The sequence below is a fragment of the Aythya ferina genome (genome assembly GCF_964211825.1).
Source record: "Aythya ferina genome assembly, chromosome: 11".
NCBI lineage: Eukaryota > Metazoa > Chordata > Aves > Anseriformes > Anatidae > Aythya > Aythya ferina.
Window position 1 is genome coordinate 8,726,493 of NC_140307.1, and position 12,087 is coordinate 8,738,579.

The window sequence follows — 12,087 nt, forward strand, 5'->3', positions numbered from 1 at the left end:
CCTTGTTCAAGTCGCATGAAATTTTTGATCCTCGTCTCTGCTATGGAAAAGTGAAGATAGCTGTTTTTTCCCATCTCTAGAAAGAAAAATTAAAAGAGATGTCAATCAGAATATCTTTGACTTGCTGGAATTTCAGTGAGGGATAAAATGAAGTTGATATTAAATACGCAAGTCTCAGGTTGGGTTTTTAAAATGGAGCTGTTTTTGTTTTCCTCCCCAATTTTTACACAGAGAACGTTGCTTAAGAAATTTTGAGGAAAAGGAGAAATAGGAAACCATACTATTTTTAGAACATCTTTTGTGATGCATACTGATACTCTTTTTAAGGTGTTTCACACAAATATTCTTACTCGTAGTAATAAATTGGGATGTGGAAACACCTGAAAGGCCAATTAATTATCGTAACATCAAATAGGCATCATTTGCTTGTTGATCGAGCAGAACTGAAGTCATTAGTGCTATCAATAAAATATTGTTTAATGGAAACAATAGAATTGTGATTACCCAACAGTGCCCAAGGACACTGTAAATACACTGATAATTAAGTATTTGCTAACAGGAGTTGTTGTTCTGAGTAGAATTTAGAATTAACATACTCTTCTGAGGCAAACTTAAAAAAATCTTTGTAATAAAAGCGTTTGAAGGATATGAGTAAGTGATTTGCAATGAATAATTTCAATTGGAGTGGTCTAAATTTTGTGACTTTGTGGTTGGACTGTGTTGTTCCTGAGCTTTCTACAGGTGGTGGGACTGGATGTCCTTGTGTGTGGGTGCATCCACAAGGCTCAGGTCTCTGACCCCAGCTCAGTGGCTTTCAGGACAGCTCGTGGTCCACTGCCACAGCAGCAGTGGTCAGTTTAGTCTTATGTTGTTGGACAGACATCGCTTCATCAGAAGTACTTCGTTCAGATCTATGTTTGTCTCCCTTAGCATCCCTTGATGACTTTGCTCTGAACTGACCACCAGTGGCGATTTCTCTGGGTGTCTGACCCGTGCTCTGTTGTAGGAGGGAGGTAAGGCACAAGACACCACTTCTTGGTCAGGCTGTGCAGAGCTGCAGTTTTAAGTTTAGGATAAATAATATAAATACATGTACCCGTGAGCTTAGACCATGCTTACAGTGCCTGTCCACCTCAATGAAAATGGATTTAAAGAATATTTATGTGAAATAGCTAAGAGGGGACCACGCATGAATTCATTCAAAAAAGTCTCTGCTTTATATTTAAGAAAAGTCTAGTTAAAGTTCTTCCAAGTCAAATCAAAAATTATATGTATAAATACTGCCTTCCATGCTCATGAAATCTGAGAGCTGACTTATCATAAATAATTTTACAGGAAATATGGACAAGAATCAAGTGATGTTGATTCTCAAGTCACATAGTTTGACTTTCATTTACATTTCTGGGTTGGGATGAAAAGTGAAATAGTCAAGTGAAGGCTTTGGATTCCTAGGAAAGCTAGGCTAACCCAGTCTGCATTTCGTTAAGGTCAATCTTGTAGGCAGATTTATTACCCATTACCTTTATTTCATGGCATATTTACAGCTATTCGGTATGTTTTTGAGATTGATAGGAGCTCAGAGCAGGCTACCTCTGTGAAAGGAGAGCAGTGTTGTATTGTTGATGTGAACTCCAGGGAAACGTGGTGAGGCTTTTCTTGCTTATACCATTATAATTATCCTAATGATAATTTCAAAACAATTTCTGCAAGTTGACATTTGAACTCAAATTGATTTTGTTCATGTACAACCACTGAACTTTGGCCAAAATCTAAACCAGCTTCTGTTGCTGGAAAAAAAAAAAAAGATGGCTAGACAGCAAGAAACCAGACTTCTTGATAGAAGTGAGCTGTTGTTTTTATTCACTCAACTTCAGATTACTTATTTAAAAATAAAGTCTCAAACAATGGCATAGTAACTGCTCAATAGTTTATCTGTATACATTGCTATTATTTATTTCTCATAAAATAGTTGCATAGGAATTTATTAAAGCACGTTAGCTTGTAAACATCTTTGGACAACTATCTTGCAGAGCAGGAAAATGAAACAAGATGAAGAGTTTGAGGAAGGACAAATAGCCATGTCTATATAAAACAAGTAATTGGTCATCAAGAGTAAGGACGTGCTATGACAAATGCTTAATTTGAGTATTTATGAAATAATCTAGTAGTGGGAGTTGGCTAATTTCTCACCTCTGGAGAAGAAACAAGCTTGAGAAATGTGGTGTACCCTGTTCATCATGTATAACCTGGCTGCCCTGTCCCATCCAGCTCAGCATGCCTTTTCCAGCACTGGCCAAAGCAGATGCTTGAAGGAGTACAAAATCAGGGCAAGCATGTCTGGTGCTCCCCTGGGTACGTTCCCACCCCTCAGCCATTTGTGACTCAGAGCCTTCCTGAGCCAGGCATGACATTCGTATTGAATAGCTCTCAGCAGGTTTCCTTTCCACCGTTTTGGGCAGGGCTCTAAAGCCCCTACGGCCTTCTAGCACCCGCAGCTTCTTGTTGCAGGGAGCTTGGAGCATCCAGAGATGGTCATGGCTGGTCAAGATGGCATGGAAAGAAGTAAAAATGGTGCAAGGAGATTTAAAAAATGAAACAAAACAAAACAAACAAACAAAAAAAACAACAACAAACAAATTAACAGGGACAATTTGTAGGACAGTTTACCTCAAATGTTTTCCCTTTGCACTTGATTAGTGGACAGCCTTGGGGTGGTTCCCAAGAGGGGACTGGCAGTGCAAGGAACCCCGATTGAGCTGTTCTGTTTGAGGCACATAGTCACGGGGACATCCAGGAAGGGACAGCACGTGGAGCAGTGCAGGAAATAAAGGGGTGGTTGGATGAGAGCATTTTGCTTTCTGTGTAGAAAGAATTCAAGTCTTAGTGCGGAGGCAGATGCAGCGGAATTTAGACATAATTGGAATCCCGGTAGAGCTAATGGTGCAGTGACGCGTGTTGTTTGGTGGTGGTGGTTTTGTTTGTTTGGTTTTGTTATTTTAGCTTGTACTGGAACAAACTGAGAGCAACCCAGTTGGCTGTTTGCTTTCCTGCTGAGCCACAAAATGTCAGAGCCTTACCAAGCCCTTTTAACTAATAACGAGTGAGGATCTTCTGGTGCAGCTCCACGTGCAGGTGTTTTGCCTAGGTCTGTGTGACTGTGCCTGGCTTCAGCGCAGCTCTGGCTTCCCTTGCAGCTTCCACTTTCCCTCCTGGTGTTTACTGGTTGAAATACAGCAAGTGTTCTGTTTTAAAAAGGAAAAAAAAAATCGTGTACATGAATTTCTAATTGAATGCCAACCCAAACAAGCTAAATGAAACAGACTTGTTAAATGATGAGTTAATGGACTGAGCGTGATCCGTGTCTGAGAAACTTGAAGGAAAGTCATTGCACGTTATTATTTTTCAGCTTGTTTGTTTGCCCAGGCTGGGTGTATGCTTCACTTTTTGTGAGTTCATAAATGGGTTAGCCTTGGCCCATTTTGCATAACAGAATAGCCATAGATTGTATTTGCTCGTTCTGACACAGTAAGTAAAAAATATGGAAAATAACTTTGAATGTTACCTTCTGTTTCTTGCACACAACTTATAATTATGCAGTTATTTTTGGCAAATACAAAATGTCAGAGGAGGAGGGAGGATCACCATTCATTTTAAATGGAAATGATGCATTGTGTGGGAAGCCTAATTTTTTTTGTAATGCAGAATCGTTTAATTAGTACTTTTGCCACGTGTCACTAATATCAAGTGAAATGATATCAATAAAGCCAGAACAAATTAAGGCAGAAAAAAATGAAGAACTATGTGTTATCAGTGTATGATTGTGTATGCAATGGCCTAAGACCAGACAGGGTCAGATTCAAACCATCCTGGCTGCAGTTTTACCGCGACCCTTCGTGTAAGCTAAACTTTGGCCTCTTTTGTTTTAATTAATGCTCCATCCACCCTGAAGCAGCCTTTCGAAGCAGGATTTTCATCCTCTCTGCAAACTGTCCTTTTGCAGTGACTACCCTACTTCCCCGCTCAGTTTGCACCTACACTTTCCCACTTGCAACTATTTATACCCAAGAGTCTGTTGCCGTGTGGTTGAGGCTGAGGTTGTGTTTTCACTGCAAGGCTGGTCCAGGTCTTTGGATTTGCTTCTGACCTGGTTTTTGGTGCGCTTAATAAACTTTGGGTGCAAGAAGCACTTCTTTCCAGTGAGTCAGTCCATCATAACATGTGGTGAAGACCTAAGAGATGTTCTGCTGGAGTTAAATCCACTCCATATGCAGTGACAAAGCTTTACTGAAGTTCAGAGGCAGGACAGCTACTGAGGTTCAGGTGACAGTCTTCAAAGTTCATTCCTCAGTGAAGGTACAAGCCTTCTTCTGAGAGCTTTATTATTTTCTGAGACTAGAGACAAGCTTTCAGAACAGGAGCCACCGAGGCATCTTTTTTCGTGTTTCCTCCATGTTTTGAATTCCATCAACCTCTTATTATTTGGTGAGGAGGGAGGGGGTTGAAGTGTACCATGACTTGTCAGCCAAGTTGGATTTGTTAGCTTATTACACGGAGTACAAGGAATAGTTCATCTAAGCCTTCTTACTAACTTCTTTACTGAAAGGGTTGTGAGGCATTGGAACAGGCTGCCCAGGGAAGTGGTGGAGTCACCATCCCTGGAAGTCTTCAAAAGACGTTTAGATGTAGAGCTTAGGGATATGGTTTAGTGGGGACTGCTAGCGTTAGGTCAGAGGTTGGACTCGATGATCTTGAGGTCTCTTCCACCCTAGAAATTCTGTGATTCTGTGTAAGCCAAATACTGAATAGGCCAAAAAGAGATAACAAAGAATTATGAATGAGAAATTGAAAAACAGCTTGGGAAAAATACACAGGAGTATGTGAGAAGGTAAAATGGTGTCATGCAGTTTTTCAGGAAGATGGGAGGAATGAAGAAGCAGGTATCCATCCCCTCTTTCACAACTAGTTGGGCACCTAAAGGAAGAATTCCCATAAAGTAGACCAAAACTGTATCAGTTAAAATCACAAGCAGAGCCCAAAAGTAAATTTTTTGGACCCTACCTCCTTTTGCACATCCCCATGATGGACTACAAGGCATGCAGAAGGTATGGTTAGTACTGAGATGCCAGGACTTCTCTAACTGCCCTTGGGACACAGCAGTGAAATGCGGAGGCACCACGCAGGACTTCAGCTCTTTGGCTTCTCAAGCTACTCTCCCAGTCTACCCGATGGGATGTGATAGATATCTCCTGGATTGGTTTCGTTGTCCTGACAGCTGTTGGTGTCACAGCAAAGGCAGTGGTCACAAGATAGCTGGATTTGGCCTCCAGACCACCAGTTAGGGCATCTCTTAAAAGGTCTGTGACGGTCTCTGCCGTGTCCCAAAACGATGAGCTTAATCACATCATTCCCCCCCCCTTCATGTATGCTTAGTGTTCATCTGTGATACTGAAGGATGATAAATCCCTGATATTAATTTTTTAAAAGGGAGCATTTCTCCAGTAACTCCTCACAATGTGCCCTAATTTTTCTTTGAGATTGTGAGAGACACACCCCCCTCCCCAAAGTACAGGGCATTTTGATTTTGGTGGAGGAGAAATTTTAAAATGAAGTAGAATTTATATATTATTCACAAAAGCCCTCCCTTTCTTAGTAGCTGTTTCCAGAACCTAAATGGTTAAAGTAGAAAATGTTAGTAATTTTGCTGCAAATAAATTGATCAGTATGCAAGACGGTTGTCACTGGCTGAATCATGGTCCACAGTTAAGGTAAACAGATCTGTGATGACATTTTCTGAGCAGAATACCAATGCTGCTACATTTCTTCCCAGAGGTTTCTGACACTTCTTATATGCGGATAAAATTTCTCTCCAAGAAGGTTTTGTTCACAGGAAAGAAATAGCATCTTTGAAAGAGTCTTCTTTAAAGGTGGGATTTATTCTATTTCCTGATTTATTTGCTATGATAATTGTGTTAGAGAGCGTAGAAAGGGATATTTTTGCTTTTCTGCATATCCTCTCTGTACAGTAGATCTTTCTGATGTGGAGTCTATTTAAAGTATCTGGCAGAGCTGCAATAAAACAGTATTGAACAGAGTTAACGGGAACAATGAAATGTTTTAATTCCGATATTCATTTAAAGTCATCTCTTGTTTTATAATCTCTGTAGATAACATGCAAAAGCAATGATTAAATATGCAGCTTGGTTTTAGCATAGGTGTTTCTGTGAAATATTTTTGGCTACATGATGGCTTCATATGTTCACTGGCATATTCTAAAGTAAGAGATACAATTTAGTTTATTCCTGAATGTCTCTGTGCTAGGCAGAAACCCTCCTTTGCAAATGACTGCAATCAGAACCTGTTTGCTGAGATGCATCTAACCCCCGAATGACTTCAGGGCATGGAAAGATGCAGCTTCCAAAGAACTTTGTGAAATCTGCTTTCTTGGAACACTTAAAATGTCTGTGGATGTTGCTGTTTGAGGGAGAGGGATCATTCGTATTTCTGTATTTAGCCTTAGATCAATGTTTACTTGGAGGTGATTGACATCTTGGTCATTCTGTGGATTAGTGGCCAGGAATCTGTTACATTTCTCCTTCTATAAGGAGAATCCTGTTAGTCTAATCAGATGCTGGTATCTGACTTTAATCCTGTCAATTACAGTAAATGCTGAAGGATAAGAGAGCCTTGCTGAGAGCATGCTCCGTGATACCTGACATGTCATAGCAGACCTGGGGCTGGTCATTAAACTTGACGTCAGAGATTCAGAGCCCATTGAAGTTGGTGAGAGCATTTCTGTCACGTCCTGTAAGCTGTGGGTTTAATGTTGGCATGTGTAGGTGAGAAGAGCACGATTCGGCATGCTGGAAATAGCATGGCTAACAGGTCCTTCTGTAAGCTGGACTTGCAGAGCCTTGCTCCTCGGACAGGTGTCTAAGCCAGTGAGCAAGCCAGGAGGAGATAGAGCTGGATTTCACTCTGGATTCAGGCTGGGGCTTGAGATCTGCTGCTTGGGTTTAAGGACCATGGTTTAGTAATTCCCAAACTCAAGAGGAAAGCCCAGATTCATCCAGGTGTGTTGTCCTGTCCAGTGATTCTTGTGATTGTGGTTCACATGTGCTTCCAAGTTATCCCCATGTAACATTTAGCTTGCTTTCTGTCTTCTGCTGTGTAATCCCTCTAGCTCTTTTTGTACAGATCTCTGCAACAATTTGAGATTAACTTGGAACTTTCTGGGAGTAAATCCCTGTATTTTATCTCTATATTTTATGTACATTTGCAGATTTAAATTATTTTGAAATCCTCAAATGTATCTGGTGTATATATCTGTACATAAATATATCTGGTATATACAGCACTGGAGAAAAGTTTGAGCAGAGATTGACGTATTCAGCAGTAAATTTAATTCTGGGCAGAAGCATAGGGACCAATTCTGCTGCTTTTACAATGCTCAGTGATGTTGTCCCAGGATTAGCGCAGCTCCTTGGGGTCCCTGTGAGGATTATGGCAGAGTCAGGCCTGCGCCCAGGCGTGGCAGCGATAAGACAAGGCCTCGTAGGTCATCTGGTCTGTAACTGGAAGAACATCCACTGCAAATGTGAGTGTTTTGCTGAATTCTACGTTAATAGCATTTCCGTGTTCTTTGGCTGATCTGTAGGTCACCTTCTAACCTTGAAATTAAATACTGTGTGCATTTTTCAGCAGAAGAGAAATTTCTGTTTGACGCTAAAGAACTTCTTTTAAACAAGTTATTTTTCAGAGCACTGCCACAAAGGTTATAGGTGATTTTCTTGAGCATTCAGCCTGACATTGTTTTGCTTTCTGAACATTATACTTTTATACTTAGGTTTTAATTTTGGGTAAAGTAAGCAATATTTGTCTTATTTCTGTTGGCAGAAGGAAAGTCTACACGAGCAGTCCAATCTCATAAAGAGAACAGTTTGTTACCTATTGTTCATTGCTGCTGAAGCCCTCCTGTGAGCATCAGTATTAACATCTGTGTGGATGTGGGCCTTGAAACATCATCTCTTGATTGTTGACCACGTCCATTCTTTTATTTAACTTTATTTTTTTGGGGTAACCAACTTGACACCTGTTTCTGCAGTGATGGGCTTTGATACCAGTTTATGCTACAGCAGAATAACTTCATTTACTATTGGGTGGCTGCCCAAAATGTGTTTTCATGCAACTTAAGACAATGACATCTGACTCTTCTGATGATGACTGTTATTAGGTCTTGGACCAATGCACACTTTTTTTTTTTTTTTTTTTTTTTTTTAAGATAATAAGCTCCCTGGAGTACCCGTCTACGACAATATTTCTGTCAGAGATTGTGGTCTGTGAGGGGTTACTTGTCCCCTGTCTCTCCTTTTGGAGCAGGGACATAGATTCTAGTGGATTCTTCTGGCTCTGCCCTCCCACACTGGCCTTTGTTTTCCAAGATATCTCTTTCCTACTTTTCTTACCAGCCCATTCCGTAGTTATCCCATCCTGCTTATAAAACTCTCTTTTATAAATGTAAATAACATCAAAGATCTGTTCATCAGCAAGCATCCAAAAGCAACAGAGATGGAAATAATTTGGGAAGCAGCTCAAACCTGTTCCATCGTCTCTCCAGATGTTCTTGCAACCTGGAGGGGAAGGCAGGGAGCAGCTCGGTTTGTGAGTGGAGACTTTGCAGCCACAATCCAGTGCTTCCATTTCTAGAGCTGCTGTCCCAGCCTGGGTACTGCTCTGCTGGGTGAAGCAGCAGTGGGGTCACTTTGTCAGCTCTGCCCCTGGAGCCTCCCTTCTGTGCTCTGGTGTCACTGCTTGTGCACCGAGACCATAGAAGGAGGATGCTCCTCTGCTGCCCTGCTTGCTTCGGTGGGGTACTGAGTGATCCAAAGTACTGAGTACTGCATTGCTTTCCTTGTTGTGTTCCTTACGTGGCTTGGGGAGACCCAGCCCACCGTCTGGTTTCACCCTCTTCAGAACTCAAAAAAAAATTATTTGATGGCAGGAAAGAAAGCTTGGAAAGCTGACTGCTTTTGTTAGCAGGGTGCATCCACCCCCTGGGGTTTTGTGAAAGCTGTAAGAGGTCACGCAGTGGCTGGTGGTGCCTTGGCATGGTGGGCTCTGAAGTGGAAAGGTAAATTGGGTGTCTTATGCATGGTTGTACGCGCAGGGCTGTCACACCTGGCTCTCCCTTAAGTGAAATCCTTCTGATTTTAAGGGCCTGAAACTATAGGCACTCTTAGCTGAGCTTTAATGTGTGTGAAGTCCCTGATTTTATTTTCCTGTGCTTGTATCTTGGAAATGGAAATTTTTGAATACATCCTCTTAGGGCAGTTAACTCAATCAACTTAATTTTGTTCTCCTAGGATTGTGAAGACATGTTCAAAGGCTATTTTGTGTAAGAAGTTGATTTCTTCATTTTGTTTTTATTGATGCGTCATTCCGGAGATTGAAGATACCTACACAGTAACTCTTCGTTTGTCTAGCAGGGTACAATCTGATTATATGCTTCAAAATGTTTTCTTTCAGGTATTTTTGGACACTGATATGGCTGAGTCTGTGGTTTGGTCATTCCTGTAGCCACTGCCCGTGCTTTTCTTTTTTCTTGTTAAAAATATGCAGTTCCTCTTTTTCCTTCCTATTTGACATTCCCTAACTGTCCTTTCTTCTCATGCCTCCACATATTAAAGGCTGAACATAAGAGCAGAAACCCAACTCATTTTGCCTAGCCACAACCACCTAAATTGGACATCTGATTAGAACTGCATGAGTCTGCCTGAGTAATCAGTGACAAGAGCAAGGGCCCTACAAAAAGAGGGCTACTCAACCTGATTCAGATACATCCCTAAGCACTGGATGCATAGTAGTGCAAGGATGGTGTCATTTCTATTCTATCTGTAAAGTTAACTTAAATAATCTCCTTTACTTCCAGACTTTGAAGAGGAGATGAATCCAACCCTTGGCATGGTTTTCTTCAATTTTCTTTTATCCTTGAGGAAAAGGAGGCTGCAAGAATTTCTCATTACAAAGACAGCATTATGTTCAGTCCCTTAAAATACCAGTCAATTGATTTGAAATTGTTTTATGATTACTAATTAAAAAAAGCAAAAACTGATCTCCCGAATGATATACACTAAAATGTGTTTCTGAGTGGTAGGGACACTTTGCAGGTAGATTTATGGTTTTCACCATCTGTTTTAACAAATGAGTCAGCAGAGCATTTCAAAATAACCTTCGGTTATACCCATGAAATGTGAGTTTGAATGTTCCAAGTGAATTACTGGCATGAGAGTACTAAAAGTACTTTTTTCTGGAAATAGTGTTTTACCAGTTGTTTAGATGCGCTTGCTTTTATTTGTATGGAAATACGCCAATATATGTTAATGTAGTGATTCCACATACCAGAAGCTTTCGACACAGCAGGACTTTTCATGGTATGGTAATGTAGGCAGAGGTCTTGTCGGTTGTCCTTGCACACTTTTTTTTTTTTTTTTGAAAAACATTGGATGAGTATTTCGTTCTGTTGCTTTTTGCTTGAAAAAGAGTTAATAAAAGTAAATGCACCAGAAGAAATTCATGGAATCAGTGAACAGATAAAATGTTACTATTTGAAATGCATAATGCTGCATAATGGGTTTATATAAAGAGCGGCAGAGATGAAGTGCTCTACAGACATAATGAAAGAAACATGGATTCCTGCTTCCATAATTGAAGTTCTTTTGTATTGATCTGTTGGGAAAGAATAGCAGAATTTTTGAACAGATTTGCTTTCCATTAGTAAATATATTTATCTGTAGCTCCGGATACTCAGCCAAGTTTGAAAAAAGAAAAGTTGGAAGGAGGATGCATTTTCTTTCATGATAATTAAATGTTATGACTGTAGATTTTTACCTCCAGAGTAAGTAAAGTTTATCTGCATTTAAAAAGTTTTAATTGCGTGCATACTTTACAGGAATTGCACAGAGACAAAACGTTCTTAACATGCAGAGTAGGAAAAAATGATATAAATACATTATATTCCATCTTTCTTTTTTAGAGTGTACCAGACTGTTACTGATGGCTTGTAGAAGTACTTGCCAGTAGTAGTCTGAAGACAGTTGCACTGTTTTTGTTCCTCAGATTAAGGATTTGAGGTTTGGGGATCTCATTAATCCTGGAGCACTGGCAGAGGGATGAGTGCCAGCCTACATTTCAGGCTCAGGTCAGCTCTGCAAGGTGCCATGCAGAAATACAGGAAGACTTGGAGCTCTGCTAAGTTCAGTCTGGTCCACTGAGTGCTACCAAAATGTAAATAATAAAAAACCAGCATTGCCCAATAATTAATTCCTGCTCTAAACTCTTGACCTCTCTGGCAAACCGGGAAGTCCTGGAAGTTTTATTTTTCTCAGTTTGTACAGCTTCATTTCTCTTGTGAATTCAGCCCCACGTATCTCTCTACAGGGCAGTGTAACTACTGGTAAAGGTTGTTGGCCTTCCTCTGCCAGTCCCTCTGAGAAGCAGAACTGTGACAATCCCATAGGTAAATATTAATGCAGAGGCACCTACTGTATATGATGTGTTCTCTCAGCCATCTCCCAAGGCACACATAATGGTTATTAACAAAACTGCACTTGTTTTAAAGGACCTGACAGCTTGCTAGGCTTTGATGGGAGAGCTTTGCTTTCGCTTAGAAATAAAAAGGAAAGCTTTTCCCCGTTTATGTTTGAAAGGGCCTTTCTGTAATTTTGTCATCGTGGGTTTCCCCTTGGAGGTAATGGATTAAAAGATCTTTTTCCCCTCCCTCTTTCCCTACTTCTGTATTACAGAAATGGCATCTGACATTCCTGGCTCGGTGGCCTTGCCGGTGGCACCGATGGCAAGCGGACAGGTGAGAATGGCAGGATCCATGCCTTCCAGAGGAGGAAAGCGCCGCTCTGGGTAAGCCATTTCCCTTTTTTCAGTGCTGAATGGAAACTATTTGTATTGAACAACTGGAAAGGAAATATACATATATTTGTATCTTTACTATACACTGTTTATATAGGTAAACTGTGCTATGGCATTAGTTGCTGGTGTTTTGCTTTTCTTTTCAATGTATCTGTTCTTACTGCAAGA

General features: G+C 40.6%; 1 protein-coding gene across 6 annotated transcripts in view; it reads left to right on the forward strand.

Moving 5' to 3' along the window:
* ARNT2 (aryl hydrocarbon receptor nuclear translocator 2) overlaps nucleotides 1–12,087 on the forward strand; it is a 103,336-nt gene that overhangs the window by 13,245 nt on the left and 78,004 nt on the right. For 4 of the 6 annotated variants that reach the window (XM_084531787.1, XM_084531790.1, XM_084531789.1 and 1 more), the window contains exon 2: nucleotides 11,799–11,910. In XM_084531787.1, coding sequence (XP_084387913.1) covers nucleotides 11,799–11,910 — 112 coding nt within the window. Of the gene's footprint in view, nucleotides 1–5,784; nucleotides 5,925–11,798; nucleotides 11,911–12,087 lie in introns of those variants that run through there. The other 2 variants (XM_084531788.1, XM_084531792.1) reach the window with 1 other exon arrangement.